This window comes from Sebastes fasciatus, chromosome 18 (genome assembly GCF_043250625.1).
Source record: "Sebastes fasciatus isolate fSebFas1 chromosome 18, fSebFas1.pri, whole genome shotgun sequence".
Lineage (NCBI taxonomy): Eukaryota > Metazoa > Chordata > Actinopteri > Perciformes > Sebastidae > Sebastes > Sebastes fasciatus.
This window is the reverse complement of record NC_133812.1, coordinates 14,541,804-14,560,819: the sequence shown is the minus strand read 5'-3', so window position 1 is coordinate 14,560,819 and position 19,016 is coordinate 14,541,804. Positions and strand designations below refer to the sequence as shown.

At 40.2% G+C, this 19,016-nt stretch overlaps 1 protein-coding gene across 6 annotated transcripts; it reads left to right on the top strand.

Annotated features, from left to right (window-relative positions):
* The first annotated feature begins 10,895 nt into the window (after window positions 1-10,895).
* tbpl1 (TBP-like 1) lies at window positions 10,896-18,860 on the top strand. Of its 6 annotated transcripts, none has more exons than XM_074614922.1 (8): window positions 10,896-10,981; window positions 13,063-13,133; window positions 14,143-14,398; window positions 14,544-14,626; window positions 15,081-15,144; window positions 15,869-15,972; window positions 16,494-16,588; window positions 16,952-18,860. In XM_074614922.1, the coding sequence occupies exons 3-8, from the start codon at window positions 14,264-14,266 to the stop codon at window positions 17,032-17,034; spliced, it is 564 nt and encodes a 187-aa protein (XP_074471023.1). In that variant the 5' UTR covers window positions 10,896-10,981; window positions 13,063-13,133; window positions 14,143-14,263; the 3' UTR covers window positions 17,035-18,860. The 6 variants fall into 6 exon arrangements, with proteins under 6 accessions (XP_074471023.1, XP_074471027.1, XP_074471029.1 ...); XM_074614926.1 differs by having other exon boundaries at window positions 10,911-10,981; window positions 13,063-13,140; XM_074614923.1 differs by having other exon boundaries at window positions 10,973-11,061.
* Window positions 18,861-19,016: the final 156 nt, after the last annotated feature.

Genomic DNA, 19,016 nt, shown 5'->3' with positions numbered 1-19,016 from the left:
ACCACACAGACGCAAAACCATTCACATACACACAAATCTACCCCTCCTTGGTAATGCCCAGGTCTGTATTTATCCCTAACCATAACAGAGCAGGCAGATAATGGCTGATGGGACTGTCGTAAAAATAACCTGGCACACGTCTGTTTGGATTAACCTCGTCTCCTCTCTCCTTCTTTCTCCATCTCTATACCTCCATCATGTTTTATTGCTCTTTGCTTTTCCTACTCTATCTATCTATCTATCTATCTATCTATCTATCTATCTATCTATCTATCTATCTATCTATCTATCTATAAGTACACAGAAATTTCCATGAACAACACATTCTCTTCTTGCTTACTAATATGTTGCATATTTATTTTGGAAGACTCTTATCAACAGAAAAAGCAACAGAGGCTGCTTGTTTTCCCCTCCACACTAACCCTCGTTGTTTGCGTAAGATATAAAATACTTGTCCAAATATGTTAAAAAACTGAATCTGAGGGGAAAAAACAAGACAGAGAGCAAAGAAACAGCATGTATCATCCCAAGCATTTCCCTTGTGGGGGGTTTGAACTGCACCCACACACAAACTCTGAGCATAAAATGATAACAAGTTAATCTAGTACTGAGTAATAATAAGCTCACCTGTTTCCAGCGGAGTTTCCCCGCAACATGAGTCATCGCTTGGATTCTTAAAACAGTTGGGAAAATGTCCACGTAGTCTATGTTACAGGAAGAGGATTTTTTAACTCGCATTAACTGATTTTTTGGCCACTAGGGGGGCAGCAGAAACAAGCTGTACACAAAATATTGGCATGTTATCACATGTTATCAAACAGTTGTACATTTATACATCCAGCAGATACATAGCATTCATGTTTCTGGCCACCTGGCGGATGTAAGTCCAATATTCACTCTCTCGCTCTGTTTTGGTCTCTACCAACTCCTGAGGGAAATTTCTGGCTCTTTAGCTGCTAAATGCTCCTGGTTCACCCAGCCTGTTCTCATTCATAGAGCGTCAAATACCGATGCTTTGTCACGGCCATCGGCGTTCGATACCGACGCACAAGGCACCCATTAGCGCCAGTATGAAACGCACCGGGCGTTCCATTGACTACAATTTAAACCCATCCGCGGTAACAGTAAACACTCCGAGGCCGGGATTTTGGTGACGTATAGTTTAAAGAACGAAAAGACAAACACCGGGAGGGTGGAAGGGGTGGTGGATGGGTCCAACAAACACAAGTCTTTCATCCAGGAGACCGCTGTTTGTGTCCTATGTGTTACGTTACAATCAGCTATTCGTTTGTGTCCCATGTTCACAATGTTCAGCATCATTTTCACTGTACGAACGTAGTAGTTTTAACCCACCATGTTGTTTTTTCCTAAACTTAACCATAGTGGTTTTGTTGCTTTATCCTAAATTGACGCCAAGGGTAACTATAGGCTAGTGGTTTTGATGCCGAAAATAAAGTGATGCCAAGGGGCGTGACGAAGCGGCGGTATGTGATGAGTTGGGATGAGAACGTGTTGGTTCACCAGCTAGTTTCTGTGTCTGTCTGCTGGTTGGTGGTGGGAAGTATAGAGCGAACCAAGTAGGCTTGTGACAAAACAGAAAAGTTGAAGGCCTGAAAACCAGAGCAATGAGCATAAAGACACTTAAACATCACTCTGTAGAGCTGAGGGGTGATAATTCTCCGTATGTTCGATGCACGAGTACCATTTCACATATAGAAAAAAGCTCCAAAAACTGTCTACCAGCCCAGCACCAACCAGTAGTCAAACAAAGAGGCATATATATATTCCTCAGAAGTTGTTGGAAGTCTGCTTTTAGCTTTTCATTTATTTTTTTCATCCTCTTTTATCTCATTGTTTTGGTTTGAAGCCCTGCAAATATACTGTGCAGTCTCGCCACTCTCATCAAACCCCATGTTTCCAGTGAAAAAGCTATAATAAACCCACTGCTCACTAAATGCCCAGCACCAAACAGCAGACAGAGGAAGTTAAAGTGGCTGGTTGATTATCCAACAAGCTTTTTTCCAGGAGCTGGTGACCAAAGCAAAGCTTATATGGACTTACATTCGACAGGTAGTCTGAAAAATGACTCACAAATGAATGTAATGGTGCTCAGGGTCTGCGAAACACACTATTGCAATTAGCAATTGTATGCTAACACAATATCCATAACAACTTTATATGCTGGGATATGAAATATGTACCTGCCAGTTTGTGTTGATGTTTATGTGACTTGTTAAGATGAACATTCCCATGTTTAAAACCTTTGTATTACCCAGGATGCCCCTTTTGTATGAGTCATGTTCAATAAAACCGGAAACAATTATGTTGAAAACCAACAACAAGACAGTTGATAACTTCAGTAAACTCTCTGAACTCCAAAAGGAGGACGTGGTGAGCATGTAAAACGCTGATCCCCGTGTCTGATGAGAATGGGAGGCTAATATTTTATATCCCTGTGGAGGACGGGGATACAATATATCTGACACAGCTTTATTGGCTTACTCTTTAATGACTTCCTGCACAGAGTAAGGCTGAAGGAGACGGAGGGAGTCTAACTCGCTGAGAATCTTTCTGTTTTTGGACTTTTTTTTTTAACTGTTTATGCTCTTTAACTCATTACCTGTGTGTCTGCTCCTCACACCGAGGGCTGATTCCTCACTCGCTTCTCTCACATCTACAACTTTCATCGTCATTCGGAGAGACTGTAAAGTAAATGCCTCTTCAACATGATAAGTATATGACCTTGTCCGTGTATTCCTTAGTGTACCTCTCTCTCTCTTTCTGGATGGCTAAGATGGGGTTACTAATGAGCACATGTTCTGATGATGAAGCCTTTTTCCAAGAATCTTTTCTCCCAAACGCCCGTGGCCTTTGGATGACTCCCCAAGGAGACCATTAATTTAGATATCAGTGTGTGTGTGTGTGTGTGTACATGTGCGTAGGCATGCGTTTGTGTGTGTTGCTCGCATACGAGTGGGAGATTTTTGTTGCTTTGTTTTATCACACACAGACACAAGTATGAGCAAAAACAGATCAATTAGAAAGCGTTTGCATGTCGGGCAAACGTGCAACAACATCGCACACCGTACGAAACGAAACTCCCAAACTCTTAGCGGCTAAAACACAACAACCCCCTTATCACATATCCCTCCTTCCTATCATCATTCTACACCTTCACCCCGACTCGCTCCCCAAACGCCACCCCAAAACATCCTTCTATGTCAACACCTCCCACCCCCCATTCCACCCAAATTCAGACCTTTACCAGCACAAAGTTTAGGAGACTATTTACACACACACACACACATATGGCAGAAGAGTTTGGCATCCACCTTCTCCTCCCACTTACATTAACACACATAGTATACGTTAAGACACACAGTGACAATGATGCATTTCACTCCTGATTGCAAACACACACACACACACTTTATCTCAAAAGGCAACCAGGTGTGTAATTGAAGGGAGCCCCCTCATCCGAGCTAACGTATGTGTGGTTTTCCTCTGCGATTGTTAGGTGCCGTTCAGACGGACTCCTCCACGCTCTTACAGCAGTTTGTTTTCGGAGTGCTCTGTTTTCTAGTGAGAGAGGAAGAATCCACTCCACAATGCTTACAGCAACTCCTTCTCTATCCAAACACTGTCTGTCTGAGGTGCTGACAAAATGGCCAGCGGGCCCCAACTCTGTAGCAGAAAAGTATTGTTTGTTCACAGTCAGGAGCCACAAAAATGGGGGTTTGCCATCAGGATTTTCTATGTAATTCCGAAAGCATTTAATGCAACTTTTCGTAGTTGAGCAAATCCAATTTTTTTAAATGAAAAGATGGGTTTATTCTGTCAATAAATGACAAAGAAGGGCATTTATTTTAGATGTTTTTCTCATCGTGTGTATCATGTCTGTCCACCTTGGATGAGGCACAGGCCTCTGTTGCTCTTATGAGCTTTATACCGGCTGTGGCTTCAGAGTTAGATCGGATCGTCTTCCAATCGGAAGGTTGGTGGTTTGATCCCCGGATGGGAAGTGTCCTTGGGCAACATACTGAACCCCAAATTCCTCCTGAAGGCTGTGCCATTGGTGTGTGAATGAGTATTTATATTAGATCCTGATGAGCTGGTGGCATCTACCATCAGTGTATGAATGTGTGTGTGTGAATAAGTGAATGCTGACATATAGTCATATTGAAATAAAATATTCTCAATATATTACAGTTTATTGATGCAAATCCCATCTTCCTAGCATTGTTCTGTTTTGTTTTGTTCTGTTTTGAAGTTAGGGGAGATCCGATTTGTTTATGATGGGGTTTGGATATAGTTCATGGTTACGATTTATCCTGCAAATGATCATAATGAAAACATGCATGATCTAATTTTTCATGTTGCAAGTTTAAAGAGGCAGGTACAGGCAGAAATGCAATGAAAATAAAAAAATATATTTTTTAAAAATCTATCTAAAAGCATACAGTTTGCCTATAAATGTTTTTTGTTTTTTTTAAACTGCTGTTCCTTGCTCTTTGTTTTGTTTTAGAAATAAATCAGAAACTTAGATTTTATCCTGGAGCTTCCTCAGCATTATTTCCCCTCTCTGTTTTCCGAAAAGAGCAGGTGCTTTCTCTGCACACTGGAGTCGCACCAGATAATGCTCATGGCAGTGTCATCATTTCCAAAACTAGTCTAAACATGGCTTAGCAGGGAACTCCATAACATTTATGCAGGTGCTGTTAATGTTAGGCCAGTAAATCTGGCGTGATGAGCGTTGGAGTGATTGTCTCTCTGTCTGAGCTGTGATGGGAGGCTGAGAGGATTTCACATCTTTGTAGAAACTCCTTTTTGTTAGGTTGAATGTCAATTTTTTCTGGGACCTTGATTGGCCTTATTGTATATGTTAGACTCCCCAAGGTAAGTGAGTAGATAGAGTGTTGGGACTGCTGACACATTGGGTCATCCTTTACATGATCTGACTTCAACAGTGTAAAAAATAGATGTTGGTTAACTGATACATTGTGTTTGAGGATAGGTTTAGATAAATCATGTGATTGCAAATAAAATCATGGGAAAATCAAGGTATTTTCTATCCTAAGACCACATGTAGTATCAAAATGACATTGTTTCTAGGGAAATATGCTGATTTGTGTTTCCTATGTTAAATACTATGAATTTCCTATGAATATTTCAGCCTAAAAAGATGGGTAAACTGACTCTGAGTAACTGACTGAGTGGGTTTACAGCCCTGCTTTGACGAATTAGTCATCTCCTCAGAATCTAAATCTGATTCTGAATCTAAATCTAGGATTTTAGGATGACGCATGTATAAACAAGCCTGCTTACATGCATTTCTGTATATGCATTATCCTCTATACATGTGGGTGAGCATGTATGCACATGAGACCGGTGTGTTGGCTGTGCCCCTGATGCCTGGCTGACTGGTCCCAGTAAGAATGGGAGCTGATATAAACAGGCTTGGTCGTTCCCACGTCTCTGTTTACACTTGGAGACCCCAGAGCAGCACTGCCAGAGCACTGGATTCCCTCCGCACGGCAAACTCGCACACTATCCATCTCTGTCTCGTACAGGAACACTTACTCATAAGTACACGCCATGTAGTACGTGGGCATGCAGATCATACGTGCATCAACGCAGAAATGCAGCCATGCATATTCAAAGCGCATATTGTCACTTTTATCGTCTAGATTCTTTTCTTCCTGCTTTTATTTTTGTCATTTATAGCCTCCTCGCTGGATCCCACCTGACTCCTTCATTTCCCCAAACCCCTGCCAAAAACTCAAACTGGTAAAGATTTAGCAATGTGACACAGAGTTCCCACAAAGCCATCAAACCAGTACTGAACTCAGTTTTACAAGTCCACCGCAAAGACTCTCAAAAGCTTTAACTTTACTCTCTAAGCCCTTTTGAAATAGGCCTGTGATGTACGCCCAACATAAACAGAACACTGGGGTCCTGACAAACACGCCCAGTTTACAGGCAACCGTGAGGTCACCCCTGCCGAACATCTCTGCAAAGATGCATCTGCTGATTTGGGACGAGACAAGTTTTTTAAAAGAAATGCCATTGTGTTTTTGGAAAGCTGAGGACACAAAATGACTTTGTTTTAGTATGTTTCTTTGGGAGTTTGGAGAAAATTGCGTGACCTCGTCAGCTTTTTTGTCATAAGAATACCAAACTATCCAGATCATGCAGACGTTGAGAGGAAAACACACCTCTTGGGGCCTGGGGATGTATAGAAATGCAGCCTTCGTTCACCCTTGTTAGGTTGATAATATTGTTCCACCCAAAAGCAAACATTTTACTTTATTAATTCTTTGTGTCATGTTTGATAAGTATAAATAAGGGTACAAAACTATTGTTGCACACACACATACATGTGCACACAAACACAAATATATTCCCAGAAGCATGAAAAACTGATTTATCTCTCACTTTCCATCAGTCACTCTCTCTTTGACACATGCACACACAGAGTAGTTACAGTGATGGACCGTCTATTTATTCTTAAACATATCTGCATCTATTAAGCTATAAGTGCTCACATCTGTGTGTTTATACGCTGCATCTTATGACCTAATGAGAATTAGAGCATTGTTCCCCTGGGAAGAAACTGCCCCAGTGATGTGCAGCCCAACAAACTGTAAACACACTCCTGCGCCCTGCGTCAGCCCGCCTCACAACACACACAAAAACACACGCACACCATCAATGCTAGCGGTCTGACTTTCCTAACCTGCTCTAAATCTAAACCTTTATAGTAAACATCTTGGGACATCTGAACAAGGCTCTTGTGCAGAATGGATGTGAATCACAAGGCTATATTTCAGCAGGAGAAGCCCAGGAGGATTAAATGAGAGGGGAAAGGAGACAATTTGGTAACCAGGGAGGAAGAACAATAATAACAAGGCTGAATCATAAAGAAGTTATTTTTCTGTTTTGTTTGGACGCAGGCCAGGAGGGAGAAGTGTTTGCAGTGGTCTGAGCAGAAGAGCTGGTTACAGGACAAAATGCGCAAATGTAAGCAAGCAATAAGTCATGGATATTAACACGGAAAAACAAATACATATGAATGTGCATATACACACTCGGATTCACACACATTTAAATCTGTGTTTAGTTTAAGCGAGTTTATTTCATAAAGATTATATGTCATTCTTATCAGTTTGACTTTTATGCCGTGTTGTGCAAAGTTACATAAAGTAGAGCATGACAAATGAGCTCAAGAAGAAGTACAAAACCTCATGAAGTCATGATCAGTCTGCCTAGAGGTCACGATCATTGCAGGATGTGACAGTACGCAGACACCTCGGGACAGCATCCATTCACTAAATTCATTCATGAGCCACGGGAGCGGCTGTGAACTCTCTCATTGATAACACAAACATTCCCAACCGCCTCCAAACTTTACTCCTTCTCCTCTTTTGTAGCCTGTCCAGAATTCCCTGAGGAGTATTTACTGACCAGATGTGCTCATTTTCCTCAGAGATGTTCTAATCCACACAGCGTAAATGTCAATACACCATGAACACCGAAAAAAAGTTACACATTGTTATCTGGAAATGGTGTTAACATAAGCCTGTTAAGTGTAATATTGGCAGACGCAGATGATCACAAAGGCCAATTTGTGGACACAGAATTTGGCTACAGTCAAAGAGCATTTTAACCCTTACTTGGACTTGCAAATTATATCTTTTAATGACTCAAAATTCCTTCATATTAAGTTAAACAATAACATTAAGTCATAAACTCATTCTGCAGGACATGGTGTATAAAACATGAGCTTTTCTTGCTTCAATTTACGTAGAAATTATCTATTTTTTCTTTCCCACGAGACAACCCTTATTGTCCACATGGCGGTGCCAGATATCAACTTAAAACTGTTACTGTTAGAGTCTGTGTAGGGTGACCAGGTGTCACACTTTACAAGGGACTGCACAGGATTTTTATCCCTTGTCCCACATCCCACATATTGAGACAAAGTCCCACATTTTCATTGGTTATAGTTTTCAAAAGTCAAACCACTGCAGGACAGACACTTTTTTGAAAATCTGGCTTTTATCCAATGGCTGTGAAGAAAGCAGGGAAGGTTGTCATCACGGGGCTGGCTTTGCTTTCAAACTGCGCACACGTGGGTCAAGTGCAGGTTAACATTTCACTGTCTTTGCTATACGCTGTGCCCAACGGAGAAAATTGCGAGTCACCGCAAGGTCACAAGCAGATATAGGCGGAAATGTGAGGGAAACTACCACAAAGAAAAGGAAGAGCAGCTACAACAAAGACTGTGAAACTACTTATAAGTATTTATAAGCCGGTCAAAGGCGATTCTCCGAGTTTTTTTGTTAAATTTGCCAGTTATTTTTCAATTTCTCACGGGGAACACGACATGAACGACACAGTTCATGTGAGTCTCACAAGAAACGTGCGACTCAAAAAGAGTCGTGCCGATCAATGGATGCATTCGGGAAAAGCATAGAGATGTTACGAGATAAGGGGCAGAGTAGAAATGTTTATTATTTAAGTTAGATAGACAATACATCAAAATTGTTGTAATTGTAGACTACCTCTCAGCCTTGGTATCGTGTCCCACATTGTCCCACATAGTCCCACACAAACATAGGGGAGAGTGGGGTAAGATGAGCCAGTGGGTAAGTTGACCCACCCCCTGTATCTTGGCAACTGTGATTATGTTTTGTCATGTGACCATAAATTCAGGAAGTACCCATCATTTCTATCTTGCTGTGATGGAGTTAAGCACATGGGAGAAATAGTAAGTACTTTTTTACACCAAAAACAGTTTTTTCCCATCAAAGTAAATTTTCTGCATGTCAGGAATAATGAATGTTAGGTCAAAGCAAATTTATCCAGGTCTAAAAAAATATATTATACACGTTGGTGATTTACTAAGATATAACACCATGTTAATCAAACAAAAGCTGCAACAAGTCATAGTTGACTGCTGTACTTGCTGACCAGCCCTCACTTCTCTCTCTCCCTTCCATTTTCACAAAGTACATCCAGTAATCCGCCTTTTTTTTTTTTAACATAGTGTTTGTTAATTTACCTATGCTGTTTTTAGCCATTTTCTCATGTATTTGTCATACTGTATTGTATCTGTGCTGTTTGTGTCACTTGTGTGGACTGTGCTACTGCCTCTTGGCCAGGTCATCATTGTAAATGAGAATTGGTTCTCAATTGATTTTACCTGGTTAAATAAAGGTCAAATAAAAATAAAATAATCCCTTCACTAAAGATTAGCCTGAATTGCTAAACTGGGCCATTTTTTCCAAAATGGTAGCTATGGGGCAAAGTGAGCCAAAGGTTATGGGGTAAGTTGAGCCACTGGCTCACTAATATTCTACTATTATTCCGAGCCACTGGCTCAACTTACCCCACCATAAATTAACCAAATTAATTCTCTGATGTATAAAATGGTATTACTGTTGAGTGTTACACAACTTGGTTTGATTTTTTTATGTGTTAACCTTTATAGAAGAGGGAGATAAAGGAAGTTAAAACAGTTGGTTATAGTGGAACAGCAGAGGCAAAGAGGGTCCTCACAGAGGAGGTAGAGAAGGAGCTTGCAGACCATATCAAGAAGCTGGCTGAACAGTTCCACGGCCTTACTCCAAAGAAATGCTGTGAACTGGCATTGGAATTGGCAGAAAGAACAACCTTCCTGTCCCCAACAACTGGAAAGAGCAGGGTTTAGCAGGTAGGCCTAGGTCAAACCAAAGACCAAGACGAAAATCACAGCGTACAGCAGTTCTGAGGAGAGTGTGATGCCATCCCATTTGATGACACTTCTGAGCATGAGAGTTCTAATGATGAGAGAAGTGAATCAGACATCTCAGATCTGTCAGTTGGTGACTTTGTCATAGTAAACTTTGTATCCAAAGGCAGAAGCTACCATTACATTGGCTTGGTTGAGAGCCTGGAGGGCAACGAAGTGAGTGCAAGATTTCTCAGAAGAATCCGGGGGAACACTTGACGTGAGAAGCCCACCTTTGTATTCAAAGAAAAGGATGAGGCATCTTTTCCACTGAGTGATGTGCTGAAGGAGCTACTTCAACCTCAAAAGGCTGGAGGAACTGCAAGGAGGGAGCAACAGTTCATATTACACTGCAACCTTGACGACTGGAATATTGTTGAATATTGAATGATATTTTGATTGTTCAATGGTCTTGAAACTCACAGGTGGTTTGTTCTCACAACTGTGAAACTGTTTATTAACACACTTATGCTGAGGTTTAAACTTAAAAACTCAGATGTTCAGTTTACCCCACGATGGCTCAACTTACCCACTGACTCGGATCAACTTACCCCTTACCTGGGGCAAGTTGAGCCACAGGAGCACTTTTTTTGGGAAGGTCATTTTTTCCAGACAGCTTTGTGATAGATGCATGCTGATCATTTCATTTGATAGGAGAGATCCTGAATTTAAGGTTCAAGTTTTCATTCTGCTTCTGTCTCATTTTTCCTAACCTCGAGGACAGCATAAGTAAAAATTGGCTCATCTTACCCCACTCTCCCCTACTCTTTCTCCTACATTTGGTTTGTTTAGATCTGGTCACCCTATCTGTTTGGCAGCCCGAGATTAATCAGATAATGAATTGTCTTCTGGAGAAAATGATTGTCACTTTATTTGACATCGAAAGTAATTACATTTTCACATAAAAATGTAATGTAGACCGGCTTATAAATAGATATTATGAGGCTTCAGATAAGCCCAGTGGGTTTTGTTTGGCCTCTTTCTGCACTTTATATAATTCATTTAATTTTTTTGTTATGTTGTATAGTCTTAAATTGTGCAAAATAAATAAACAAACATAAGTTACTATAAATTTGTCATCTGTAAATGTTTGTTTTTCTCGTTGTTATTTTGTTACAGGAAGTTGAAGTTATTTTGAAGTCCACCTGCTTTTATTTTGAAAGCTGCAACCGGAAGAAGGCTAGCTTGTAGTCCACGGAGGAGGAAGAGGTCTGTCCACTATTTATCATTACTATTGACTGTATTGTCCTATAGTCTCGGGGTTTACAGCACTGAGCTAAGCTGAAGAGGTAGATACATTATGAAAACAAACACATTTACCATTAACACGTCAACCCAGCTGGAACCAGAGTAAACACCTCAGTGTAACGTTAGACAGCTAGCCTGCTAGCTAGCTTAGCTAACAACTTTTCATTCATTACATTCATTAGAGCCTTTTCTTTGTTGCTAAGCTAACGGAGAGCTTCATTAACAACAGTAGCTTGCTCAGTAGTGAGGTAACGTTATCGCTGCTGTGTTTTTAATCGTTCATTTCAGTGGAAGTGTAGTATGAAGAGTTGACAGCCTGGTTTGTTAGGCTGGCTAGATTAGCTTGGTTTAGCATCAATTTCCCTAAACAAGCTTATTTGCGTTACTATGCAACAAGACACTGAGGTGAGCGAGGCATCATCAGCTATAACCAGCCAGTAAACCTTACATTTTAGCCTTATACCTTACTCCTTCACATATTTAACTAAGGGTTGAATGCATTTTATATCACATTTAGCCTTCAGTATATAATTTCTTCTTATATCTTGCTTGGTAATTTACTAGCAGAGGAGTAGCTAGCTACTGATCAGGCTGTACTGGCGGGTGTGATTGGGTGTTTTGGAAACGACACATAGCTGGAGAATCAGATGAATTGGTGCTGCAGCTGAGGTGACAAGTTAGAGCCCCCTTTTCTTTACATTTTAACGTTTTTTATTCAGGTGTAAGAACAGCTTTTACACATAGAGAAAGGTGTTTTTGTTTCTCTTGTGTACACAAATTAATTATCTAGTGTGCACAAGTTAATTATCTCATGTGCAAGCTATAAGCAGTGCAAATATGACACATGAAAACAATCAAAACAAGAAAATAATAAGGGCAAAAAAAAAGAGCATGATGCATGAATAAGATGAATTGGTGCTGCAGCTGAGGTGACAAGTTAGAGCCCCCTTTTCCTAACATTTTAACATTTTTATTCAGGTGTAAGAACAGCATTTACACAGAGAAAGGTGATTTTTTTCCTCTTGTGTACATAAGTTAATTATCTAGTGTGCACAGGTTATTTTATCTTGAATGCACAAGTTAATTACAGCTATAAGTAGTGCAAATATGACACATGAAAACAATCAAAACAAGAAAAATAATAAGGGCAAAAAAAGGGCATGATGCATGAATAAGATGAATTGGTGCTGCAAGTTAAAGCCCCCTTTTCCTAACATTTTAACGTTTTTATTCTCTTGTGTACACAAGTTCATTAACGTGTGGTTAACAAGTCATTATCTTGAACGCACAAGTTAATTATCTAGTGTGCACAGGTTATTATCTTTAATGCACAAGTTAATTATCTCATGTGCAAGCTATAAGCAGTGCAATATTAAGAAAATTACAAAGACAGCCTTCTATCACCTGAAGAATATAGCAAGAATTAGAGGACTGATGTCTCAGTAGGATTTGGAAAAACTAGTCCATGCATTTTATAAACGCCAGTGAACCTTTCATTTTAGACAAATACCTTATACCTTACTCCTTCACATACTTAGCTAAGGGTTAAATGCATTTTATATCACGTTTAGCCTTCAGTATATCATTTCTTCCTACATCTTGCTTGGCAATTGACTAGCAACAGAGAAGCTGGCCAACGACATCAGGCTGTACTAAGATAAGATATTCTTTTATTAGTCCCACAGTGGGGAAATTTGCAGTGTACAGCAGCAAAGGGGATAGTGCAAAAAACAAGATGCATCAGCTAACACAGTAAAAAAAAAAAAAAAGAGCTAAACAAAGTGTAACAAAATATGAACCATTTAAATAGAAGGTAGTATAAAAATAGGAGCAGTATATACAGTATTGACAATAAACAGACTATTAACAAAATTGCACAAGTGGAAAATTATATTGCACTGTGAGAATGAAATGAAATTCCACCTGAAAATATCAGGTTATTGTCATTGTTATTGTACTAGCGGGTAACCTAACGTTAATACATGGACATAATAGCGTAGAAGTACATTCAAAATATCTAAATTTATTTTATTGCATTGCAGATGCCTGTGTGATTCGTGTTTTGGAAACGACACATAGCTGGAGAATCAGATGAATTGGTGCTGCAGCTGAGGTGACAAGTTAAGCCCCCTTTCCTAACATGTTTACCTTTTTATTCTGGTGTAAGAACAGCATTTACACATAGAGAAAGGTGATTTTTTTTTTCTTCTATTGTGTACACAAGTTAATTATCGTGTGGGAACAAGTTAATTATCTTGAACGCACAAATTAATTATTTAGTGTGCACAGGTTATTTTATCTTGAATGCACAAGTTAATTATCTTGTGTGCAAGCTATAAGCAGTGAAAATATGACCCATGAAAACAATCAAAACAAGAAAATAATAAGGGCAAAAAAAAGGGCATGGGACATTGCATTGTACTATAGCCAGGGTCTGAAATTAACCTTTTTCCTCACCTGCCACTGTCGCAGGTCACTGAACATTTCTACCGGCCACTCATTTTTTTTTGTCTGCCACTTCTGAAATCTACGTAGAACTCTTTAAAATTGTAAACACTGAGTCAGTGGTACCAGACACTAGAATTTTGGAATATATCAGTAAAACTTAATCCATGACTATATTTCATTTAGGCTTTAGAGTTGCTTTTTAAAAATAATATTTCTTAATATAAGGAAAACCTGTCTGTCTTGGTGGCAGGTGACCTGGAATTTTTTACCTGCCACAGCCAACATTTAACCTGTATTTGGCAGGTGGCAGGTGCTAATTTCATTCCCTGCACATAGCGATAGGTGATTTTTTTTTCTCTTGTGTACACAAGTTCATTATCCTGTGGGAACAAGTCATTATCTTGAATGCAAAAGTTAATTATCTAGTTTGCACAGGTTATTATCTTGAATGCACAAGTTAATTATCTAATGTGCAAGCTGTAAGCAGTGCAAATATGACCCATCAAAACAATCAAAATAATAAGGGCATGGGACATTGCTTTGTACTATAGTGTTTGTGCATGTTTGTGAAAATCATTGTAACAAAATTAAAAAAAATATATATAAGACTGACATTTATAATTTATATCTCTCAAAATGCTAATAAATTCTGTGCTTTTTTTCCCCCCTTCCAGCTCAACTTGTCTCCCTGTCCGTCCGTCCGTCCGTCCGTGAAATGGTGGTGATGATGGCGTTGATAATAAATGTGTGAGGAGAAAGTCCCTGTGGTCCTCTTGCTGCACCGCACACTTCCCCATGGATTCCAGCAATGACGATGCACTTGATATCATTATCACCAATGTGGTGGCAACCTTCAGGACCAGGTGCCACCTCAACCTCCGCACCATTGCCTTAGAGGGAACCAATGTCATCTATAAGCCGGAAGTAGGGGTAAGGAAGTCAAAGTCAAGGATATTCTACATGTAGATATAAAAAAAACAGCTCACCTTTATTTTGATTATGTACAGCTTTGCTGCTTTTATGATATGAATCATGTTGGCAGCATTAAAGTTTTGACCCCTTTTTTATTTCTTAGAAAGTCCTAATGAAGCTTCGTAAGCCCAAGATAACAGCCTCAATCTGGTCCTCAGGGAAAATCATCTGCACTGGAGCAACAAGGTAGACACTCTGCACATGAAACACTCACACAAACCATTAACTGTATAGAAGTCAGTAAATTAAATCTGCAACTGCACATAACAAATGGAGTGTCTGTTGCCAAAGGCCCATTCATTTTCTCTGGTGAGAGAAATCTTGGCTGCTGATGTCTTGCTTGGCTTCAGCTGAATTTTTAAGCAAGATCCTCCATCAACTGCCAATAATGTCGGGGCATTACCATTTGTCTCCACCTGTCACAGATACAATACTGACATTAGAGCTAGTGATTATCACTTTTGGCAAATCAGCCACCACAAACACACAGCACAGGGATGCCTTTGATTGTTGGTGCCCTGAACTCTTAAGGTTCCCACTTTCTGTGTATGTGTTACGTCTCTTTTGCATGCCAAACCATATACAGTATGCATACCACGGTTATCCTGGTTCTCACTCTTTGCTCTCCTCTTTTGTACAGTGAGGATGACGCAAAGCGGGGTGCTCGCAGGTTAGCACGCGTTCTGCAGAAACTGGGCTTCAAGGTGAGCATAACTGTTGGTTAACAGCATCATAACAGATGCCACTTGCCATAACATGAATACCAATGCAGATATAGAGCTTATTATAATATCAGTTAAAGGTTTGCATTTCAGATTTTTTAACAATCCTGGTCTTATTGTCTTAGTTTTGGTTATTATGCCTGAAGGTTAGTGTAATAAGATGAGGTACTTGTATCGTATGAGGTACTTATCCATAGTCAGTGTATTACCTACAGTAGATGGTGGTTGACTCGGCACGCCCCCAATTTGGAGAAACAGACAGGAGTACCAGCAGCAAGGGAGAATTTTTTTTTGCGGTAGTAGAGTCAGATGACACGCCAAACTCCCCATTTTATGGGAACGCGCACAGAGCCTGAGGAAGAAAGTCTGGCTTAATGAAGACTGTTAATAACCACCGTTGTGGTACCCATTATCTCTGTCTGGGGCTTTAGGCTTTGTCGAGCCCGCTAAGGCAAAGAAAGCCTGGCTCTGTTGACCTTGCTTCATGGTACACCCCTCAGGTCAACAGGCAGATTAGATGCTATTTGTAGTTTATATTTGCTTTTATTTCTGCAATAACTGGAGTGAGTACAAATGAGGCTAACTTACAGGTATATTTGCCAACACTAAGGCCATAAAGACCAAGATTGAAAGACCAGAGTTTTCATTTTAATATGAAAGTATGTGGGTATAAATACATTCATATGTGTGTGTGTTGTCTTTTCAGGTGAGGTTTTCAGCCTTCAAAGTTGTGAATGTCCTGGCAGTGTGCTCCATGCCGTTTGCAATCCACCTTATAGACTTTACCAAGAAGAACCGACCCATCGCCAGGTAACACAGTACTATACATCATCACACTAATTCAAATCATCACCATTATCAGAATCCAGAATCTGTCTGAGCAGTATTTAGAAATATTTCATTGTACTGATTGTTTCCCTCTGTAGCAGATCTTACCCCTCAGATGTCAGCCCAGAATCTCTTAAGTTTGATTATGCTCATATTTTGGATCATTTGAGTTATAAATGTTGATCTCATAAGGAAAAATACAGATCACTGTCATAACTACCTACCATTGTCATTTATTTTGATTTAGTTTAGCCTGAAAATGTTACACTTTTTACTTGTAGTGATTCAATATTTGCAAGGACAGGATGACCTCTAGTGGTGGGAGCACTGGTCGGCACTTTAGTATGCATTTGGCACCACAAGCAGGCAGAATATGTTGGTGTAGTCAGCCTCTAATTCACTTGTTTATGTGATAACATATGACGCACTGGCATCATGTAATACTCTCAAAGCTGTATATATGCTGAAAGCCTTTAATACTTAACCCTGTGTTTGTTTGTCAGTTATGAACCAGAGCTCCATCCTGCTGCCACGTACAGGATCAAACACATCAAGGCTACTGTACAGGTGTTCTCTACTGGCAGCATCACAGTTACAGGTAACTCTCACACTTGCATACCTACACGCACACATACAGACTAACCTCTCACCCTCATTTACTAGAGGGCACAACAGCTTAAAGGATTGAGGTCACGTTGTCCTGATGCACTTTTATGCTCTGTTACAACCAGAAAAGAGGTTTGTAAATAACCCGATTCCTCAAGGAATTTTACTCAGAGTGAAATAGTTTATGCCCTCTTTGTATGTCGTGCGTTAGGCTGAACTTGACCCAAACAACTGCTGTGATCTGTGATTCTCCCATTTGTCTGTATGTTGTCTGAAGCTTTTTCTTGTTTATTGTACTCAAAGCTTATTCTTATGCTCTCGTCCCACCCTCACTCCTCCCTATCCTATCGTTCAGGACCATGTGTGCAGAACGTGGCCACAGCTGTTGAGCAGATCTACCCGCTGCTGTTCGAGGTTCAGAAACCCCTCCGCAAATAAAAGAAGACGACGGAGGGAATGAAGGAAAAGAGGAGAGCCCGTCTGATTCGTTTGTTACAAGTGAGGAAGCACTTTATCCTTGGATTTATTTGCTCGATTTTATCGCTACACGGCAACAGACACAAACTTTTAACACAATCAACGGACTGGATGTCACCGGGATTTAAAAGAATCCCCTCAACAACCCTTGTCGGAGTTTTAAAACTTCCCTCTCACAAAAACATAGTTGTTGTTGTGGATTGTGTCGCTCTTGTGATTTTAACAGCCTAAAAGTACGTCTTTCAAACATCAGATCCTTCAGCGGAAGTAGCTCCTCCAAACGTGACTGACACTGAAGGGGGGAGGCAGTTATCTGCTCTCGCTCTTTATGTGCTCTGGGTGTTTTTTGCATGGACACAGAAAAAACAGTTTTACAACAGTCTAACTATTTCAATGACTAACAGTTGTGACCATTGCGAAGAGTCAGTATGTGAAGACTAAGAAGCCTCAACTTTAACCCTATATACCAGAAGTCGTCCCATTTGCCACATTCTCTAGATCTCCGTCCATGGGTTGTTTGCAGACGCAAATACATGGCAACCACTGTATTACCCATATTTTTGCCCAAAGGGAAAAACAGCAGTCAAATCATAGACTGAGTCTTGACTGTTACACATGTACACACGGTAAGAGCAGGTCCTTAAGGAGATGCACATATCCACTCACAACACAGTCATGATCTCTGATTTTAATAGTTGGTTTCTCACATTTCCTTACTTTAGTTTGGTTGTCAGTTCACTATAAGTGTGTTCTTGTTTCTAAACTGTGGCATTGGATCAGAATGCACACGCGTTATCTGATTTAATTTCTTGTCATTTCCTAAAAAAAATACTTTTAAACACAATGCAAAGATGAAATAGTTTTTTTTCTTGGCTGGACAATGTACAGAATAAGCTCGATGTCCTACATTTTTTGGTATGTAATGAAAACGTTTGAAGGGTTCAGGTATATTTGATTTTTCAGGCGGTCCGTTGTTGAGCCATAAGCTCCTTTCACACGGCCTGTTCGAGGCGGGAATGTTGCGCTGTTATTCCACCTCGCTGTTCTGTATGAAAGGTACGGAGATGGAAAGAGGGGAGAGAGTTGTTCCGCCGCTGAGCCGTCAGTGGAGGTAGTCGCAGAGCCGAGCCGATGGCAGGACTACACGCACACACGCCACACGCAGACGCTGTTGTGTTTAATGTCACACCCCTTTTGCTCCCCCGATGCGGGCGTGATATATAAAATCGCACAACAGGCCGGTATTATGCCGCCATTGTTTTGTTCAGTGTGAAAAGCAAAGCTGGCGTAATGGCAGTATTGCGGAATCTCTGTGTGAAAGGGGCTATAGACTCCCCTCACGCTTTTACTTAACTCAGCTACTGGTTAGAGAACTCATAATTACAAAGCAGCCAGTCTTCAGTTAACTCGTCACTGTCACTCATCGAGAGGTTTGGCAACACATTCATTTTCAATTTGTGAAGCAACGTACGACCACGCACAGTGTTGAAAGAGGACATGCCGACAGCATTAGCCAGTCTGAAAAACAAACCCCTTCACAGAATATCATTCTCCTAAACAACAAAAAACGACAGTTTAGTGTTTCTTTTAAATAGAAAACCCTAATGACAGGCAACATAGATGTATGTATATAATTAAGGCATCTGATGGAAAAGATGTAGATAAAAAAACACGTCTCAAGTATGTGGGATGGACTTTTTGAACCAGTGTCAACTGAACATTTGTGACACTTGTTCAGAATTTTGTATTTTGTATAAAAAATAAAGGTTCATGATAAAACAAGGCCACCACAGGACTACTGTTCACTTTGCTTTACTCTCATTTTCATAACGTCCTCTCTTTTTTGTGTATGCGTGTCCTGATTACAGGTGGAGTGAAGCACTTTCAATGGGTTTTCAGTGTGACACAATACAAATGAAAAAAAGATAAGGAGATGTATCAAA